General features: G+C 33.9%; 1 protein-coding gene across 3 annotated transcripts; it reads left to right on the forward strand.

Moving 5' to 3' along the window:
* The first annotated feature begins 5,335 nt into the window (after nt 1–5,335).
* LOC125871558 (ethylene receptor 2-like) lies at nt 5,336–10,933 on the forward strand. Of its 3 annotated transcripts, none has more exons than XM_049552184.1 (3): nt 5,336–5,467; nt 8,390–10,131; nt 10,251–10,933. In XM_049552184.1, exons 2-3 carry the CDS (start codon nt 8,425–8,427, stop codon nt 10,791–10,793), a joined length of 2,250 nt encoding a protein of 749 aa, XP_049408141.1. In that variant the 5' UTR covers nt 5,336–5,467; nt 8,390–8,424; the 3' UTR covers nt 10,794–10,933. The 3 variants fall into 3 exon arrangements, with proteins under 3 accessions (XP_049408141.1, XP_049408140.1, XP_049408139.1); XM_049552183.1 differs by having other exon boundaries at nt 5,342–5,467; nt 8,316–10,131; XM_049552182.1 differs by having other exon boundaries at nt 5,342–5,467; nt 8,367–10,131.
* Nucleotides 10,934–22,814: the final 11,881 nt, after the last annotated feature.

Raw genomic sequence — 22,814 nt, forward strand, 5'->3', positions numbered from 1 at the left:
ACAGCATGTCCTTCCGATCAACACACCTCATCTTCACTCCCACCTCCTTAACCCTCAACCCCACCATCCCACACCCTACTTTCTCACCCTCGATCAACTCATATAATGTTTGTCGAAATAATATACAAATAACTTCGATATAATATTTTTTTATATCGGACATAAGAAAATAAATTAAAAAATCCACTAATACATACTATCTTCGTCCACTTTTAATTGTCATGGTTTCCTTTTTTAGAGTCAAACTATAAGAACTTTGACTAACATTTTACGATATATTTTTTCATCATATTGATATGCGAAAAAATGCAATTTATAATACTTTTCGTATAGTTTTTGAATATCTAAATTTTTTGTTTAAAATATCGAATTAATTAATGTAATCTAATTTAACTTTAAAAATTAATCAAATTAACTTTCAAAAAGCGCAACATAACACACAAAGTGGACGGAGGGAGTATTTTTTCACTTGAAAATAGAATTCATATGGCAATACGCAAACACTTGTACTTAATTGTCTAAAAAATACATTCATACGTTGTATGCCTATAAGTCATTCAAATGAAAAATAGTGGTAATTAAGTTAGGAGGGTCAATCGTGAAATTGTGTTTTAGCGAGAACAATTATAATTGAAGTAGGAATAGAAAGACTTCACTTTAATTCAATAAATGACGTTCACTTCATAAGTGTCTCTTTTTTCTGAATAGGATTTTCTTCATTTTCAATCTATATACCGCGAAGGAGACATGGCGAGGCACCGACCATGCTTATCTTATGACCACTTATAATTTTGAATTAGAAGAAAATGATCTTTTTCAAATCTCTTCTATGTTATTTCTGAATCTCATCTTATGCGTGTAAAATAATTTTTTTTAATATAAATTCATAAAGAACTACGAGATCAATTGATGCTAAATTTTAAATACTTCTAGAAAATTTTTCTTCGTTTGTTTCACCCAACCAAATGAATTTTCACAACTAAAACTAGCTAATTAATGTGAAAAGTTGGAGAGTTATAGACGGAACGTAACTTTAGCTAATTGACAAATCTATGTTCTACCAAACCATTAAAGGAACAAAAATATAAAATAAAGATAGTGCCAAAATAATAATAGTCACAGTAGTTTTTCTTAAAATAGAAATCTTTTGTCCATCTTCATTTTTTGTTTTTCACTCGATTGGAAAAAATGGAAAAAAAAATAATTTTTAAAATATTATTTAAATTCAAATCGTTTAATCTTAAAAAGTGAAACGTAATAAGTATTTTGAAACAGAGAAAGTAATATAAATAAATATCTGAATTGATTTTGTTTGACTAGTTTTGAGGATCCTTTATGACAAGGTAAATTACATATTACACTAATATATGTTAAAATTAATTAACATATACTAGTGCAATAAAATGGTATGTCTTGGTTGCCTCTATGATATTTACCACTTCTACTAATTATTACTAAAAGAAAAAGAGAGAAATTTTCATTTCAAAAGTTGAAGATAATTAAATATTATGAATTTAATTGGTAAACGAAGATAATTTCTTTATAGGATTTATGGTTAAAGTCTTGTTCAACTTTTAATTTGTTTCATTCACAAAAGCCAAACTGAAAGAAAAAAAAAGGTGGGTTGGTTTGGGGTGGAAAGAGAGTACCACCTCTATATTTTGATTTTAAAAATAACACAAAGTACCTTATATTTGAAGAAAAAATTATAGTGATCCGTTAAGTATGCATGGAGTAGTTTTGATCCTTTAAGTTTGTTATAATTGATCATCTTATTTCCATTAAATATTTAACAAATAATTGTTATTAGGTTTAACGAAAATTCTAAAAAAAATCCTTTGTACTTTGTTCAAGTTGTGGATTGTCATTAGTGTTAAATGTATTGTTGTTCTTATGGTTCTATGGGGGGAAATCCTACACTCAAAAAGTTCTTTAGAAATGATCAAGTCTTCATCTATCACGGTGATCACTTTAGGGTGAATATTAATAAGGGTAGCATTTTGACTATTTTACCCTTTTAAAATAAATATTGAGTCAACTATGATTCTCAAATAATATGGTAGAGTATAATCTCGTCATGCAACTAGCATGGATGGGTACATTATTTATACTAGGATAATCAAGCACTAAAAATCATTGATATATGTGGTGATCAAGTCAAAGTGAATTGTTTCTCACAAATAATACTATCAATAACATATCTTATGAAATCCTATAAGTGGGGTCTCATAAATAGTAAAATTTGATTTCCTTTGTTTGTCCCTCCTCCGAATAATAGATTGTTGACTCCCAAGAGATCTTATTGATTTAAGTCCCTTTATTTGGAAAAGGGAGACGGAGATGAACTTAGAATTCGAAGAAATAAATGAATTGAGTGTAGCCATGGACTCCATTTTCCTTTTGCTAGTAGGGGTCTCGTGTTTTCTATGTCGCGATGCTTTACGATACTTTCCTTTTGGTGATTTGACCTGATTTTCTCGTTGCATGGTAATTAGGGAAATGAGTTCTTTAACTGGCCCTCTCTATTTCTCCTATGAGGAAAAAAATAATAAAAGAGGGTTAGTCTTGTCTTCTTTCATGTTATCATACTCGAAGGCTTTTACATATAGTTACTCACATTGTCTGTACTTCATCTAAGCTTGTTAGTATTACTCATCTGAAAGAGATTTTAAGCGACAAACAACACTCAATCAAAGGGGGCTACCAACCCTCAATCTCTCATTCTTGTTCCTAGATCACCCATCTCCTTTCTCCCTTGCAATTGGAGCAAGATTTTATGAGAACATATTTCCTATATTCGGGGACAAGGGGCGGAACAATCTCTCGATCGATCTACTTACTGCAGCCCAGGAAGAAAAACGTCGTCTAGGCATTCCTTGTTGCTCCGATCTCCCCTACGCCTAGGACGTTGTTTGGGCCAAGCCTATCATCTTTCAATAGGAAGTTAGCAAGACTAATCCCATCATCTTTCAATAGTTCTAGACTTCTCACTAGAAAGACTCATTTTCAAATCAAAGGTATTTGCTTATAAATAAAGATCAAGGTGCGTAGTCGGCTTATTAAAGTAAGGAGAGGTATCGATAAAGCATAGTACAACTACATTTAGTAAGCTAGGGTACACACAAACGAGATTATATGTGCAAATTTGATTAAGAATGTTGATGGCTCCTCACGTCATGGTTGACCTCGTTTTGGTCCTGTTAGAATAAATATGAAAAGAAAAATTCATACTTGAATTGACTAAATTTAGTATAATGGTGATGTTTCGATTCGGAAAAAAGTCTTTTTAAAAGGCGTCTTTGCAAATTTAGTGTTAGAACTATTCACATTCATAAATTCACTACAAAACAAGAGCAACAATAATGAATGTGCTCAACTATTAACTGGAGTAGAAAACTACGGTGGTTCATAAATTACAGCCTTCCAAATAATTTTTTTCCATTATGTCATAGAAGGAAAAGAATATTTACATCGAGGATGATAATTGAATTAAATATCCTTATTATATATAAAGAAATAGGGCATACAAATTAGATTTTTGGCTCTAATTTAACCTTGTTTTTTAAGTGTCAAGCGATCTCTTGATTTATATGACACTTAGGATTAACTCATCAACCAAATGTGCCACAAATAGCTATCAAATGTTAATTTACGCCTTTGCAAAGCCACTTCACCAATCATATGTTTATTCGTGTCTTTTACCAATCCATCTCACATGTCGGATGTTGATTTGTGCCTTACGTCAAGACACTTCACTTGTCATATGTTGATTTACGTCTATTGCACAATCATCTCATGTGTTGTATGTTGATTCACATCTTTTGCACAACCATCTCACGTATCGTTTGTTGATTTATTACTTTTGCAAAATCATCTCACGTGTCGTATGTTGATTCACGTCTTTTGTCAAGCCATTTTACATGCTGGATGTTGGGGCTTGTGCCAGCCACAACATAGGAGATCAGTCAGATATTCACGTGTCGCACGTTGATTCATTTATTTTTGCCAAGCCACTATGTTTGAAAGTCGGATAATTTTCTTCTTGAAAAAGAGATTCACGTGCCAAATATTGGTTTGCTTTTTTTTGGCAAAGCCACTATGTTTAAGTGCCAAAAAAAAGTTATTGTAAAAAAGATTTACGTGTCAACAATTGATTCATTTTTTTCCAAGTCATTCCGCTTCGGAGTCGGAGAATTTTTTTGTTGTAAGAAAGATTCACGTGTTGAATATTAGCTCGCTCTTTCGGCCAGCCACTATATTTAATAGTCGGAAAAATTTTCTTGTTATAAAAAAGATTCACGCGTCGAATACTGATACACTTTATTTTGTCAAGCGACTACGTATCAGAGCTAGAAATAATTTCTTCTTTCTTAAAAGATTCACATATCAAATGTTGATTCGATTTTTTTGCCAAAGTCATTACATTTGAGAGTCACACGCTTTAATTTCGTGAGAAATTGTCAATTAGGTACTCCTTCCGTCTCAATTTATATGACATTTTTAGGAGTAGTTATTTTGAATTGTCAATTATTCTGACTTATAGTACTTTTTACGTAGTTTACAAATATATAAATTTCATTTTAAAAAAATTGAAGATTCCACGCATAAAAGTTCCAATCAAACTTAAACTGGTTGACTTTCGAAAAATGAAAAATATCACATAAATTGTGACATAAAGAGTATTTAATATTCAACACTTTAAAAATTATTGAAGTATTCAATAAAATACCACCTTTAGTTAAGGTATCAAATTAAAACAAAAGTCAAATTTGAGGGACCACATATATAAATTTGAGCCTCTATAAAATGATGAGACATAGAAGGCTCGTTTGGTAGGCTGGATAATATGAAGTATTTCGTAATTAAGTTAAAGCTAAGAATTATACTCTGTTTGGTTGACAAGATAAATTTATAGTATCAATTAAATGCAATATAAATCTAAACTTAATTTTAAAATACCTTATCTTATTCCATTTAACTTGCGATTAATTTACACTATTTCTCAAGTGGGATAAATTAATCCAAAAATTTTAATCTTAGTACTATAATTTTGAAATAATTTAATACGTGTATCAAACTAGAGTGAGTATTAAATAGAACTAAGTAAATTAATGATAATTTTCTTAAAATAATAATTGTAGTTAAAAGGATTTGCTTCTAATTTTTTTAAGTATACTTTATAGGGAGGTTGAAGAGGACATTTAAGAGTAGAATTGTGTCTAAGTTCTCTTCACATAAGGTTTGTGGGTCCCACTCAACCCCCACCCCACACCCCCCACCCCCCAAACTTAGATTTTCCTGTCTTTTCTACCTCTTTTTTTGCTTGCATTTTTCTGCTCTGTATAAGGTCACTCTCTTTTTCTCTCTATAAAACAACACTGCTTCAACATTTCTACTTTTTCTTCCTAAGGGAAATTTCTGTTCTTGAAATTAAATTTGCATTGGAGCTCAGAAGAGAAAGAAAAAGGTAATAAAATGAAAAGGGTGTTTAATTCTTGAAGAATCAGTGAAGTTCTCTGTCTTTTTTGTTCTTTTTTTCTTTTTTGGGTGTAAAAATCTCATCTTTTTTCCTTTTTGGGTGTAAAAATCATATCTTTCTTCTTTTTTAAGTGTAAAAATGTTTTCTTTATAATGTTTTAGCTTGTATACAAGGAAGGTGGTGATTAAAATGGAAAAAAAAACTCAGTTTTTACTTGAAGAAAATTTTTAATTAGTTGATTGAAACCCGGGTAGTAATGTGGTACCCGATTTGTTACATCTGGATAATTGGATCTTTTTCTTCTTCTTGTAGGTGCATTGGGTTTTGATTCTTTTTTTTTTTTGAGTAGTTGAGTATTTGGAGCTTTTGTGGGCAAAAGATTGTTTTTTTGTTCTTTCTTTTTTTGTTTTGATAATACCAATGCTGGAAAAGAAGATGACTCAAAAGGCCTTTGTAAATGTTTATTTTCCTTTTTTTTTTTGGTTTATGTTTCTCAGATAATGAAAGATGAGTTTTTTTTTCCTTTCTTCTTTCAGGTAAATTTAGCTCACCATAACTTCTTTTCTTTTTTCAATTTTTTTTTTTTGAGTCGAGGTCTATCGTAAACAATCTTTCTAATTTTCGAGGCCGTATACTATTTGTTGAATTAGACTGGCTATGTTGTTGTACATGAGTTTTAGTTCTTTTATTTATTTGTTTATGTTAAAGTTTCTTGTTAATGGAATTTAGCTTTGATTTTAAAGTTTTTCTGGTTTTTCTTTGTTTTGTAGTTAAATTGGTTGAGGTGGACAGTGGATTTCTCAGTCCTCTTGTACTAGGTTATATTTATGAGTGGTTGGTTATATTTAGTCTTATGAAAGTCAAAATTTTGATATTGAAATAAATAGATGCCTTTTAAGTTGTGGCCTTGTGGGGCTTAGTTGGTATTTGACACTTTTTAAGGCCCTTCCTTTCCCCAGCTCATACTAGTAGTAGTACTTTGCTCGGTCCCATTTTATATGACACTTAAGTTCGTCCTGAAAAAATGTCTTGTCTTACTATTTTTGTTACTCATCATTTTGTAACAGTTGTCACATTAGTTGGTTATTGTTATTACTCCATTTTCTCTATGTTATGCTTTCCTGCTTTCTATGTCCTCTTTACTTTTGTATTTTTCCTTTAGCTGCTCTCGAAAACACCCTCTTTACTTCCTCGAGGTAGGGGTTTTGTATGTCCTCTTTACTTTTGTATTTTTCTTTTAGTTGCTCTGATGTGCGTGTTTAGAAACAACCTCTTTACCTGCTCGAGTTAAGGGTAAAGTATCTGTACACTCTTCCGTCCCTAGACCCCACTTATGGGAACTACACTAGGTTTGTTGTTGTAGGTTCTTCCTTTTGGTTATTGACAAGCTTATGTTAATTGCAAGTGGATGTTGGTGCATTCATTTGTGTATATCTGTGAAATTTTATAATGATGGTAGTGTCCTTTTTTAAAAAGAATTAATAAATTGTAGGTTCTTGTGTACTTGGTCCAGTTATTGAGCATATATGGTTCGATTGATCAGGTGTGTTATTGTACATTAAGCAGCATTGGTGTAAACAAGAGTAGTTCTATTGGATGCAATGTTGAAGAAAGTAGTGTCATGGTTGTTGTTTTTATCGATCGTTGCTTCATTTGTTGATGGTTATATTGAATGTCCTTGTGATGATAGTGATGCATTTTGGAGCATGGAAACAATGTTATTTGTTCAAAAGGCTGGTGATCTCGGTATAGCAGTGGCCTATTTTTCCATCCCAATCGAGATCATCTACTTCGTTACCTGTTCTAGTTTTCCGTTCAAATGGGTGCTCTTTCAATTCGGAGCATTCATTGTACTATGTGGTTTAACACATTTTCTCACCNAGGTAAATTTAGCTCACCATAACTTCTTTTCTTTTTTCAATTTTTTTTTGAGTCGAGGTCTATCGTAAACAATCTTTCTAATTTTCGAGGCCATATACTATTTGTTGAATTAGACTGGTTATGTTGTTGTACATGAGTTTTAGTTCTTTTATTTATTTGTTTATGTTAAAGTTTCTTGTTAATGGAATTTAGCTTTGATTTTAAAGTTTTTCTGGTTTTTCTTTGTTTTGTAGTTAAATTGGTTGAGGTGGACAGTGGATTTCTCAGTCCTCTTGTACTAGGTTATATTTATGAGTGGTTGGTTATATTTAGTCTTGTGAAAGTCAAAATTTTGATATTGAAATAAATAGATGCCTTTTAAGTTGTGGCCTTGTGGGGCTTAGTTGGTATTTGACACTTTTTAAGGCCCTTCCTTTCCCCAGCTCATACTAGTAGTAGTACTTTGCTCGGTCCCATTTTATATGACACTTAAGTTCGTCCTGAAAAAATGTCTTGTCTTACTATTTTTGTTACTCATCATTTTGTAACAGTTGTCACATTAGTTGGTTATTGTTATTACTCCATTTTCTCTATGTTATGCTTTCCTGTTTTCTACGTCCTCTTTACTTTTGTATTTTTCCTTTAGCTGCTCTCGAAAACACCCTCTTTACTTCCTCGAGGTAGGGGTTTTGTATGTCCTCTTTACTTTTGTATTTTTCTTTTAGTTGCTCTGATGTGCGTGTTTAGAAACAACCTCTTTACCTGCTCGAGTTAAGGGTAAAGTATCTGTACACTCTTCCGTCCCTAGACCCCACTTATGGGAACTACACTAGGTTTGTTGTTGTAGGTTCTTCCTTTTGGTTATTGACAAGCTTATGTTAATTGCAAGTGGATGTTGGTGCATTCATTTGTGTATATCTGTGAAATTTTATAATGATGGTAGTGTCCTTTTTTAAAAAGAATTAATAAATTGTAGGTTCTTGTGTACTTGGTCCAGTTATTGAGCATATATGGTTCGATTGATCAGGTGTGTTATTGTACATTAAGCAGCATTGGTGTAAACAAGAGTAGTTCTATTGGATGCAATGTTGAAGAAAGTAGTGTCATGGTTGTTGTTTTTATCGATCGTTGCTTCATTTGTTGATGGTTATATTGAATGTCCTTGTGATGATAGTGATGCATTTTGGAGCATGGAAACAATGTTATTTGTTCAAAAGGCTGGTGATCTCGGTATAGCAGTGGCCTATTTTTCCATCCCAATCGAGATCATCTACTTCGTTACCTGTTCTAGTTTTCCGTTCAAATGGGTGCTCTTTCAATTCGGAGCATTCATTGTACTATGTGGTTTAACACATTTTCTCACCTTCTTGACTCATTTTGGCAAATACACATTTCACCTTATTCTTGCCCTTATTGTTTGCAAACTACTCACTGCATTAGTCTCGATGCTCACCGCTATAACACTTGTGAATCTCATCCCTTTGCTGCTTAAAGCCAAGGCAAGGGAATTTATGCTGAGACGAAAGAATCGTGATCTTGATCGAGAAGTTGGAAGAATAAAACAAAAAGAGGAACTTGGACTGCATGTTCGGATGCTTACCAATGAGATCCGGAAGTCAATTGATCGTCATACAATACTCTACACAACTCTTGTTGAGCTATCGAAGTTACTGAGTTTGCAGAATTGTGTTATATGGATGCCTAATGAGAACAGAACCGAGATGAAACTGACTCATGATACTACAAGGGAGAATGTTTCGAGTATGTATAATGTGCCTATCCCGATCAGTGATCAAGAAGTAAAAGAGATCAATGGGAGTGATGATGTAAAGATACTTGGAGCGGGCTCCCGACTTGCTGCTGCAAGCAGTAGAGGGAGTTGTGAGCCAGAAACTGTGGCTGCTATTAGGATTCCAATGCTGATGGTCTCGAATTTCAGAGGTGAAACTCATGAGATTGTCTCGCAATGTTATGCTATCCTCGTTTTGGTTCAACCTAGTGGACATGGTAGGTTTTGGCTTAACCAGGAAATTGAAATAGTCACGGCTGCAGCTGATCAAGTTGCTGTGGCGTTGTCCCATGCTGCAGTGGTTGAAGAATCTGAGTATATCAAAGACAGATTGACAGAACAGAATCAAGCACTGCAAAAAGCGAGAGAGGAAGCTCTTAGAGCAAGTCAAGCTAGGAGTGCATTTCAGACGGTTATGAGCCATCGGTTGAGAAGACCGATGCACTCAATTTTGGGTCTGCTCTCGATGCTGCAGGAAGAGAAGTTACGAGATGAACAACAGCTTCTTGTGCATTCTATAATCAAATCCAGCAACGTTGTCTCCACCCTGATGGATGATGTTATAGTTACTTCAACCAAGGAGAACGTAAAATTCCCATTGGAAATGAAGCATTTTCAGCTACATTCCTTGATACGAGAATCTGCTTGTATCGCTAAATCTTTATGTATGTATAAGGGATACAACATTACCATTGAGGTTGAAAAATCATTTCCTAATCAAGTCATGGGTGATGAAAGAAGATTTTTTCAAGTTTTACTTCATATAATCGGAAATCTTTTGAATGGCACCAACGGAGGACATCTTACCTTCAAAGCTCTCTCAGCAAGTGAAAATGATGTAAGTTGGAAAACACCGAGATCAAACTCATCTAACGACATTGTCTATATCAAATTTGAAATTTGCACAAAAATTAATCGATCTGAGTCAGAGATCACCCCTGCTACTCCGACGTACTACATTGAGGAGAGTTTGAGCTTTGCTGTTTGCAGGAAGTTGGTTCATGTAAGCTTTTTATTTTCGTGTTTATTTTAGTACTTTTTGAATTTTATGTCCTTATATTAGCTATTTGAATTTGAACCTTATCATAACTTCCTTCTGGTATGTGAAAAATGTCGAAACAGTTGATGCAAGGAGACATCTTTATAATCGAAAATTTAGAAGGTTTTGATCAAGGCATGGCTGTCATTGTCGGATTCCAAAGGCAGCCGTTAATTCCCATAGGCATGTCCGAATATGTGGAATCTTCTGATCCCACATATCCACATCCTGTTTTACAGGGTGTGAAAGTTCTGTTAGCTGACTATGATGATTCGAATAGAGCTGTAACAAGGAAGATGCTCGAGAAATTGGGATGCATCGTTACTGTAGTTTCATCTGGATATGAATGCCTCGGTGCTGTTGGCCCCATTGTGTCCTTGTTACAAATTATACTTTTGGATCTTCACCTGCCTGATTTAGATGGCTTTGAAGTTACCATGAGACTTCGAAAGCATCGAAGCCAGACATGGCCTTTGATCATCGGTTTAGCTGCAATTACTGATGAAGATATCAGAAAATGCCTGAACATCGGAATGAATGGTATCATCTGTAAACCACTGCTCTTTTCAGGACTCGCCGATGAGCTTCAGAAGGTTCTGCTTCATGCAAACAGAGGAATGCGATGATGGTAACGTTTACGATAGACGATAGTAAGGTACAAATATAGTAGATGTAAAAATAGAAAAAATGTAAAAAGTTTCAGCATACTTATGTTAAGTACACACCTTGAGTACTGCTAAATGGTATAGATACTTTTTATCTTCTTTATGTTCATATAAAATCTTAGTTTTACATCAATTTGCTACAACTTGTTACCTGTGGAGCCTTGGAGCAATGGTAAAATTATCTTTGTTTGACCTATAAGTCACAGGTTTGAGCCGTGAAAACAGTCACTAATACTTGCCTACCTTCTACGTCACACCCCTTGGGGTGCGACCTGGTCTTTCCCGAGGTTCTAGTTGTGAAATCAGTCACTAATGCTTGCCTATGGTCTACATCACACCCCTTGGGGTGCGATCTGGCCTTTCCCGAAGTTCTAGCTGTGAAATCAGTCACTAATGCTTGCCTACGGTCTACGTCACACCTCAAGGGGTGTGACTTGTCCTTTCCCGAGGTTCGAGCTGTGAAAATAGTCACTAATGCTTGTCTACGGTCTACATCACACCCCTTGGGGTTCGACCCGATCTTTCCTAGACCATGTTAAGGTAAGATGCTTTGTGTATCGAGCTATCCTTCTTTGGTGTGGTTTATTTTGGATAACCTACTTATTCTGGCTTGATGTATTATTTAATTAATGTTCTGCTTGATCCTACTGATCATATAATGTAATATATATCCTACAATATTCTCTTCTTTGGTGTGGTTTATTTTGGATAACCTACTTATTCTGGCTTGATGTATTATTTAATTAATGTTCTGCTTGATCCTACTGATCATATAATATAATATATATCCTACAATATTCTCTGCAGTAATAATTGACCCTATCCAGGTATATTTTCTGCATTCAACCAAACCAATTTTCAACACCATCACCAATGGCACGTGCATTGCATGTGCTCTCATTCCTAATGTGTGTAATAGAGAGAAAATTATTCCACGGTCTAAAATTAGTCAGTTCAGAATAAATGTCATCTTATTATTCGTATATATTTACATTTCTATGTATGGAGGCGGAGCTAAGTAATGCAAAGTTTAACTGAATTTCCTTAATAATTAAAAAGTTATATAGTATATATAGATTATAAATTTCAGAGTTAAGTTGAATAGACAAAAAAGTTATATGGTATATATAAGATTATAAATTTGAGAGTTCAGTTGAATCGACAAAATCGCTTTTACATCTAAAATGGGAAAGACATGAGTAGTGGGAAGGGTATGTGGAGAATAAATAGGTCAAAGATGCAATCATGTTATACCCTTTCTATTAACATACAATTTTTATTTTGGAAACCGTGCATGAACTTTAGAAGTTACGTACGTGCACTCTTTCTATAAAAACTTTATGGTATATTTATTTATTCTTCATGTTTCTATCAGTGGCCCAAAAATACCAAATGGTCTATTTATTCCTTTTCATTTTTCCACTATATATAGTTCTTCCTATATATATATAGTGATGACAAAAAATGACACTGATTCTTTAAAAGTTTTGATCAAGAACAAACAAAAAGAAATTGACCTAAATAATAAAAATTGTAGTATCTCATTATTATTCATGAATATAATGCTTCATAGGAGGGTCTTTCAGAAATAACGTTTTTATCTTCACAAGATAAGAGTAAGCTGTGTATGCACTATCCTTTTCATATTTCATTTGTGGAATTTTACTGAATGAGGGTCTTTTGATAAGAGTAAGTTGTGTATGCACTACCCTTTTCATATTCCGTTTGTGAAATTTTACTGAATGTATTGTTGTTGTTGAAAGTGAGGTTAATATAATGAACTTTCAATGCAAAGTGAGATAATGTAGATTACTTTTTTCTTTTTGAAAATTCATTAAGGGTGAAAAAGGTATGTCTTTCTTTCGTTATTCCATTTTTCTTGTCAATCTCAACTATATAATATCAATTACAACATAAATATTAAATAATATTCCCATTAGATTTTTTTTATTCGAGATTGAAATTCTTTTACGATAATTAAAGAATTCTATTTATTTTTTTAACGAGAAGTATCAAGATACAGGAAGTTAACTAGTTCTCATTGGAACAAACTTAAAAGATAAAAATTATTCAAAATATATTTAGTGCCTCGTTAGCCATGAATTGTCACTTTTTTCCGAATATTATTTCGAAAAAATGTTTGGACATGGAATTGTTATAGTTTTTGGGGGACCACATTTATTTATTTTCTTAGTTCTTCCCATAGTCTTTGTTTAATTTTCTTCCTTTTCAATGAATTTGTTTCACAAATGTTGTTGTCAATCAAATCATGTCTCAATGTTACTATTAGATGGTGAATTTTGGAACAATTAGGTGCTAATTAATTACCATAGGTACGATGTCCATATTGTGTCAACATTAAAGTGATGGATTTCATATAATTAGGTAATTCATCACCCACAATTTAACTTATATATATAAAGTCAAAAGATACTTTTATATATATATATATATAAAAGCTGTTGAATCATATTACAAAATATTAAAAGAAGTATATACAAAGAAGTCAAGATGATTCAACATCTATTGTGTATATAAAAAGTATCTTTGACTTTATACGTAGCAAATAAATTATGCGCGCACATATATATCTGATAATTTAATTTACTGAAAGTTTTTAAAATCATTTAATTTTAAAATATATAGTTTCAAAAATATAATTAAATATTCAATGATAAAAATACTCTACATAATTGAACTCATCAAAATTAAAATCTTAAATTCATCATCACAAATCTAGAAATTATTTCATGCTAAGAAAAAACAATAGATGTTTATTATGAACTCTAAACTGGAAGATAGTGTATTGAGTGAATTGTTTTTTTGTTTTTATTTATAAATAAATGTCATCTAGGTTCATTGGAACTGAAATGTGTGCCTTATTTTTAACTTTTGCAGTATATGATGCAAATCCCATATACTCGTATGGTACGTTTTGAATCTAGGCTTATACAAATTTATTTTTTCGAGCTATGCCATATCTATTTCAAAATTATACGTATGTATTATCATGAGAACTTGAAATTTCTCTCTTTCCGCTACAGTGTAAAATTTACTTATAATATCATATACATCTCATCTTCGAAAATTTATCAGTTCTGTTTAATAAATATATCCTTATTAGCCCGTCCTCTGTCGATGCGGCACAACCCTTAGCCTCGACTATATCTTAATGTACTACTCAATTTTCATGGTCATATTTTCAATTAAGAATTGCCACTTGGTATTTAAAAAAGAAAAAAGAAAAAAGAAAAAATAAACTAGCTTAGTCATTATTATTTGCTTGCATGAATGATAATTATGTGTACAATGAGGTCACTTGAAATTAGGAACAAAAGTTATGTGCCAAGGGATCTGTACTGATCCAAAGTATAGAAAATATTTCAGTCTTTTCATGGAAAATTAATTATATGGAATATAATTCCACTTGAAAGAGAGATAATTTTACTCGAGTGAATATTAAAGTTTATAATGGAATAGTAAATACTTTTATTTTAATTAGAGATTTTAGGTTAGATCCTAGTATTTTAATTTAGAGTTTGGTTATCAATAGCTTTGGTCCAGTCACATAAATTTAATTTAGAAATCAGTAACTTTAATTAATGGATTAGAATTCTAATTTATAAGCTTCAAAATATTAGTTTCGTCTCTTGATTCGAATAATGATAGTGAAATTATTGATGATAGAAGATGCTTTATTCTTAAAATAATATTTTGTGACACTAATTAGAATGAATTAGTTAGACTTCAAAATAGATATTCATGAACAACAACAATGTAATATTTAAAAAAAAAACTAAAATTAACTATACATAAGATACTTCTTTTAGTGAATTATTGTGTTTATCCTAATGATCCACAAACAATAAAAAATACTCTCTTTTTTTATCCTTATCCCAATAAGTTTGAAACTAAAGCTCTCGAAAAAGAGATTCATACCCTTGAGTCCATTTTACGTTGTCCACTTGTTTGGTATTAATAAGTTAAATTATGAATCAAATGTCTTTGCTTTTTCTCCACGCACAATTGGATCACCTATGTCAAATGGTTAAAAAGGCTATTACCACTTTTTCAAAAACAATTATAGATTTAATTGTTCATCAAAAATAATCTTAAATATGTCTCATGGATCAATATGTGTTGTGGTTTAATGGTGGGATTATTCCATTTTAAATCAAAAGTCTCGGATTCGAGCTTTCGGTATAACGAAAATCGTATTGGAAGCATCATCCCGAATAGGTTTTGTAATGCGCAATTCGAATCTAATTGAGACTTTGATGAAAATTTCAAACATCGAGTAGGAACCAAAAAAAAAAAAAAAGAATAAGTCTCATTAAACAGCAACAATGTCTATCTTAATTCATAATACTTGTAAATTAAAGTTTGAAAGTCGATCCATTGCAATGCTCTCTCCCTACTACAAAAAATTCACTATTGATATTTACCATTTGAAAAATATTCTCGCAAATATTTTTATTGAATCAATGAGGAAAAAAATGTTCAATAATTATTTTTAGTACTATGGTGAGAATTTATTTTTCACATATTATGCATTTTCTAGTGAGCTAATTTAATAGGAATGAAGTGAAAAAATCATATTTTAAAACACAAATTTTTCATTGATTTATGGTGAGAAAAATCTCTATTTCTGATAGTAGCCGAACTAATGACTATAAAGAATATTAATATAGTAATACTTGACTTTTTCTCATGTTATTTATTTTTCTTCAATTTGTATAATTGTAGTTAACTTGTATCAAGATCTAGACATAGGTTAGTACTAGCTAGATCCTAAATAAAACAAAAACATGACTTTCTTTATTTGTTTACAAATTCCCATTTGCTAAAATTGGTAAACCATCCAGATTACCCTTTTCCCCAAAAGAAAGTCAGAAGTACAAGTTTAAAATTGTCACGCCCCGAGCCTACACCTTGGACGGGACTGGCACTCGAAAACCATTGCTGGCCCTAAGCGAACCCTTGGCCTGACTTACTTACTCAGCAGAAGACTTAACTCAACAAAGATACATCTATAAAATAAATTGGAATGTTATAAAGGAACATTCAACTGGCCATTAAGGCAAACTTAAGTCTCAACATAAGATAATGACAATGAAAAGACTAAAGAACATCTGACTGTCTATCTATGAAGCCTCTAAAAGAACTGAGATGAATGTCGGGACAAGACCCCGATCATCCTAACAAATGAAATACTAAAAGCAAATGATAACAAAGGAGCCCTCTGAAAAGCAAGGAAGCTCACCAACTGACTCTGAATGCTCAACTGGATCAACGAGACGCTGGATGTTGATCCTGGTTATCTGCGTCTGCATCATAAGAAGATGCAGGACAACTGGCATCAGTACATTGAATGTACGAGTATGCGAGTTGGAATGCTAAACATAACTTACGCTTGAAAGGAACTGAAGAACTTACCTGGCTCAACTCAACTCAACATAACTGGACTCATTTCAATATAAAGCAGTTTAAAACAAGTGCAAAATAAAGAAAAGTTGTTTAAAAACATGATGTCAACTATGTGTGTATACAAAGATACATATAACTCTAAAATGTATGTAAAAATACAATAAACTGTGTATATAAGAATACAAGTAATTCTGTGGGAGTTTCTCTTAATCGACAACCATCACTTAAGAGCTATTGTGATGATACAACATTTTGCTTCACGCTGCCAGGGCCGTCCTATACCTTGCCGAGGGTATAGAACCTGAACTACTAAGTGGATCCACTAGTCTATGCTAAAAAGTACTAAAGGAATCATCTAAAAAGTATGACCCTTTTTAACCCATGATGGCTACATAGTTTATGGGGTTATGAGTTGTCTGAACTCTCCCCCATATCGGTGCTCAATACTACTCCCAAAATATGATACTAGCTTTTATGTTTAAAAACATACTTCTTTCGGTGATTTGAGATAATTGCTCAAAAACTTAGCTCAAAAGCAATCTTAGAAATCAAAGTTTCCTCTCTTGCTTCATTTAGAAAACGATTACTCTTTTCTAAAAACTATCTCAAAGGCTCTTTGAAAATCTCAGTTTCCGTTCTTATTTAAATGTGAAAAACATTTTAAACTCTTTGGGAATACATAGTCCCCATATACTTCTTTGAAGAAATGAACTTCAAACTTTACTCTTTACTCAACATGAACTTTAAGTCTTAAAACAAAGTTAAAAACGTTTGCAAAAAACTTCTTGAAAAAACTCTAAGAACTTCCTAGACTTGGCTCTTGACTTTTCTTGAATTTGAATTTATGAATTCAAAGTTATGATTCATGTTTCTGGATGATTTCTAGATGTTTAGAAGTCATTTAGAGTAGTTAGAATCAATGGAAAGTGTTAGTACACTTTAGAAGGACTTAAATAGGCTAAACGACAAAAAACGACGACTCGGGTAGGCCCCTGGCGCACCGCGCCAACCCCAACTGACTGGGGCTCTTATCTGGCACACTGGTGGCGCGCCGCGCCTGCCCCTCGGGAGTTACGGGGGTGAGTCACGCCAGCCTCCCTTCAGGCAAAATTCTGATGAACTTTTGATCTCATTTTCTGATCCTAAATTGTTTTAATCCGATTCTTTTTCTCAAATTCACTTTAGATTCATGTACCTAAATCATGTACCCAAATCATATGCACAAAATCTGACCCAAACAACTCAAGGAAACAACACTTTAACATCAAGAAACTCTTTAATCCCAACTAGAACGAAATCAATTCAAGAACAACTATCAAGAACATCAAATTCTTAATCTTTTTATGATGAAAATACGATGAATTAAACATGCTTGGCGCGTGGGTGAACTAACCCAACGCTATGTGATCTCACATACCTCGTAGGGATCACCCCTTGACGAAATCCACAAGCGATTCCTTACGAAGACGATGAATCTTGAACTTTCTTCTTCTTTCTCTTTTCTCCAAGCCCTAGCATGAACTTCAACTTTTCTAAACTGACTAAAATCTCATTTTACCCCAATTAATCTCCTAAAACCGAATTAAAATTATAGGGTATGGAAAAGACTAAAATACCTTTCCAAAATCCGGATTCCTTGAATAGCCCAATTTCCAATGGGCATATATCACTCATACGAACTCGGAATCACACAAACTCGGCATCGTTGAAAATATTATTCCAAGATCTTTCCTACGCTATCTGGAAACACAACTAAATCATCCTGAGCTAGGAGTTACGGTCGTTTGAAGTTGACAAAAAATCCATCTTCACATACTTAACAAATTTTTATATTCTTTCCAAAAATGACTATTTCCATTTTTTAACTTCTTTCTAGTTGTTTCTAGTTACGGGGTGTTATAATATCTCCCCCTTGGAAACATTTCTCCTCGAATGAGCTTACTCTTAGTAGGCTATGGGTGTAACATCTAACATTCAGCTCAAACACCCAACAAGCAATGCAAACACAACATGCAATCTCATAAATTAAAGAGTACTAAGAAGAGGATTAGTACCTTGATCTGGAATTTCTCCAGATTCGAAGAGATGTGGATATCTCTTCTTTATATCCTCCTCAGTTTCCCAAGTAGCTTCCTCAACAAATTGGTTCCTCCAAAGGACTTTGACTGATGCTACTTCCTTAGTCCTCAACTTGCAAACTTGACAATCTAGAATCTGAACCGAAATTTCTTCATAAGATAAGCTCTTGATCCCAATATCTTCAGTTGGTATGATCAATGAAAGATCGCCCATGCACTTCTTCAACATGGAGATGTGAAAGACCGGATAAACCGCTGTTAACTCTTGTGATAGCTCTAACTCATAAGCTACATTATCAACCCTTTTTGATATTCTGTGAGGGCCAATATACCAGGGACTAAGCTTCATCTTCTTACCAAACCTCATCACACCTTTCATGGGCGAAACTTTTAAATACACCCAATCATTTACTTCAAACTCTAACTCTCTTCTCCTAACATTAGTGTAGGATTTTTGACGACTCTGCGCCGTTTTCAACCTCTCTTGAACCACCTTCACCTTCTCCATAGCTTGATGAACTAAATCTGGTCCTATCAACCCTGCTTCACCAACTTCAAACCATCCAATAGGAGATCTGCATCTTCTCCCATAAAAAGCTTCATAAGGAGCCATTTGAATGCTAGAGTGGTAACTATTGTTGTAAGAGAACTCGATGATAGGTAGGTGATCATCCCAATTTCCTTTGAAATCAATCACACAATCCCTCAACATATCCTTTAAGGTCTGAATAGTGCGCACTGAACCTAAGCCTTTTTTGAACGACTTCCAAAACTTGTGCAGTAAATTGAGCACCTCTATCTGAAATAATGGAAACCAAACCTCCATGAAGTCTAACCACTTCTTGAAGATACAACTTAGCATAATCTTCTGCTGAATGAGTAGTTTTTACCAGCAAAAAATGGGTTGATTTTGTCATTCTATCGACGATCACCCAAATAGAATCATGTTGTCTGCGAGACTTTGGTAAAGCTGTGATGAAATCTATATTGATCATCTCCCACTTCCATTCTGAAAGTTCTATATTCTGAGCCATACTGCTTGGCATTTGGTGCTCTACTTTAACTTGTTGGCAATTCGGGCACTTAGCAACAAATTCTGCAATACCCTTCTTCATACTACTCCACTAATAAACTTTTCTTAAATCGTGATACATCTTATTGGAACCCGTATGAATGGAATATCTAGCGCTATGAGCTTCCTCCATGATCCTCTCTTGGAGTTCATCCACCCTTGTTACACACAGTCTGCCTTGATACATCAATACATCATCTCCCCTTATTCAAAAGTCATTACTTTTTGCTTATGAACATTTGCCTTTAATTCAAGCAAAATAGGATCATGGTCTTTCTTTTCTTTTACTTCTGACACTAATGATGATTCAACCTCATTCATCACTACCACTCCTCTTTCTATGAAATCCATTAGTCTAATTCCCAGGAGTGCAAGTCTATGCACATATTTCGCTAACTCTCTCTTTTCTTCCTCAACATGGGCGGTACTACCCATAGACAACCTGCTTAAGGCATCAGCAACAACATTAGCCTTACCTGGGTGATAAAGAATACTCATGTCATAATCCTTGAGTAATTCTAGCCACCTCCTATGTCTGAGATTAAGCTCTTTCTGAGTGAACATATATTAAAGACGCTTGTGATAAGAGAATACATCAACATGAACACCATACAAATAATGACGTCATATTTTCAAAGCAAACACTACAACATCCAACTCTAAATCATGGGTTGGGTAGTTCTTCTCATGAACTTTCAATTGTTTGGAGGCATAAGCTATTACTTTGCCATTCTGCATCAACACACAATCCAAACCAACTCTAGACGCATCACAATAAACCACAAAGCGTTGCATACCTTCTGGTAAGGTTAATACTGGGCAATAGTCAATCTCTTTTTCAATTCCTGAAAAAAATTTCTCACAAGCTTCATGCTAATGAAACTCACTATCTTCTGAGTCAACTTGGTCAAAGGGGATGAAAAAAATGAGAACCTCTCTACGAACCTTCTATAATATCCAGCCAAATCCAAGAAACTCTTAATATCAGTTGGAGATGTTGGTCTATGCCAATTCTGCACTGCCTCTATTTTCTGAGTATCAACTTTAATTCCCTATCCAAACACAATGTGGCATAAGAATGCCACAAACTCAAGCTAAAACTCACACTTAAAGAACTTGGCGTACAACTCTTTATCCTTTAGAGTCTGGAGAACTATTCTGAGATGACTAGCATGATCTTCTTTATTCCTTGAATAGATTAGTATGTCATCAATGAAGAGGATAACAAACATATCTACATAAGGTTTGAATACTCTATTCATAAGGTCCATGAATGTTGCATATGCATTGGTTAAACCGAACGACGTGACCAGAAACTCATAATGGCCATAACGGGTCCCGAATGCTGTCTTTGGAATATCACCTTCCTTTACTCTTAACTAATGGTAGTCAGATCTAAGGTCTATCTTAAAGAAATAGGTGGCTCCCTAAAGTTGATTGAAAAAATCATCAATCCTTGCAAGAGGATACTTATTCTTGATGATAACCTTGTTCAACCGGCTGTAATCTATACACATCCTAAGAGAACCATCCTTATTCCTCACAAACAAGACCTGAGCGCCCCAAGGTGAGACACTTGGTCAAATAAAACCTTTATCCAGGAAATCTTTCAACTGCTCATCCAACTGTCAAATAAAACTCTGTTGGTGCCATTATATATGGCGGAACAGATATAGGACGAGTATCTGGAAGGAGGTCTATACCGAAGAAAATCTCTCTCTTAGGAAGTACTGCGAGAAGATCGTCTGGAAAAACTTCTTGAAACTCTCTTAATTACTACTGAAATTGACTAAATAAGAGGTATCTCAACACTAGAGTCATTAATTCAGACTAAGTGATAGACACACCCCTTAGAAACTAACTTCCTCTCCTTAAGGTACGAAATAAAGTGACTTTTAGGCACTGCTGAATTGCTTTTCCACTCTAAGACTGGCTCATTTAGAAACTAAAACTTGACAACTCGAGTTCTATAATCAACTTAGGCATAACAGGCATGAAGCCAGTCCATACCAAGAATGACATCAAAATCTACCATGTCTAACTCAACTAGATCAGCCATGGTACTTTTGTGATTAACAAAAATGGGACAATCACGATAGACTCTCTCTGCTAGAATAGACTCACCGACAGATGTAGAAACACTGAATGGTTCACTAAGTTGCTCAAGAATAACATCACACTTCATCACAACATGCGGAGTTACAAAGGATAAACTCTCTCATGGGTCTAGCAAAGCATAAACATTAGAGTTAAAGACTTGGATCATACCAGTGACAACATCTGGCGAATCCTCTTGCTCTTGGCGACTAGTGATAGCATATGGGGGGTTTGATCCTCTGCCAGTACTTGAAGTAGATCCTGTCACGCCCCGAGCCTACACCCTGGACCTGGCTGGCACTTGGAGACCATTGTTGGCCCCAAGCGAACCCTTGGCCTGGCTTACTTAACTCAGCGGAAGACTTAACAAAATAAACTCATGTAATAGTTTAAATGATAACATCTTAGCCAAAATGTCAACTTATGTCTCAAAACAAAGTATCTGCAAATACATAGATGAGAGACTCAATACTAACTGTCTGACTGTCTATGAAGCCTCTATAATACTGAGATGGATGTTGGGACAGACCCTACAACATCTTAATAAAACAAAACTAGGAAAGCAAAATAAGAGAGTCATCCGAAATGCAAGGAGGCTCACCACTGACTATGAAGTGCTCAACTGGATCAACGGCATGCGGGATGCTGATCATGGTTACCTGTGTCTGGATCATAATAAGATGCAAGCCAACTGGCATCAGTACATTGAATGTGCGAGCATACGAGTTGGAATACTAAACCACAACTTAAGTTTGAAAAGAGTAAGAAGGAACACTTACCTTGGCTCTGTACAACTCATGAATAACTGAACTCAATATAAAGCAATAAGGCATATGCAATATATATATATATATATATATATATATATATATATAAAGCTTGTAAAACAATGTAAACAACTTAGTTCGTTAAAGATAAAGCAATAACAAACTCAACTTTACTTGTATATAAAAGTAATATAACTTTTGTGGGAGATTCTCTAACCGACAACTACCACTATGAGCCTAAGTGGTGATACAACGTCTTGCCCACGCTGCCAGAACTGTCCTATACTTTGTTGTCATATAGAATGCTTAACTTAGTGGATCCACTGGTCTATCCTAAAAGCATCTTAAGGAGTCATCTAAAAAGTATGATCATTTACTACCCATGATGGCTACATAGTTTATGGAGACTTGAGTTAATATGAACTCGCATCCCCATATCGGTGCTCAATACTACTCCCAACATATACTTAGTTCATATGTTTGTAAAAACAAAACTCTTTCTTTGAATTGAGATAATTACTCAAAACTTAGCTTAAAAACT

Source organism: Solanum stenotomum, chromosome 7, assembly GCF_019186545.1.
Source record: "Solanum stenotomum isolate F172 chromosome 7, ASM1918654v1, whole genome shotgun sequence".
In the NCBI taxonomy this organism is placed as follows: Eukaryota; Viridiplantae; Streptophyta; class Magnoliopsida; order Solanales; family Solanaceae; genus Solanum; species Solanum stenotomum.

Coding starts and splice junctions, on each gene's coding strand:
- LOC125871558 (XM_049552184.1), top strand. CDS start 8,425: ATGTTGAAGAAAGTAGTGTCATGGTTGTTGTTTTTATCGATCGTTGCT. Junction 10,132..10,250: donor TTTGCAGGAAGTTGGTTCAT/GTAAGCTTTTTA, acceptor ATGTCGAAACAG/TTGATGCAAGGAGACATCTT.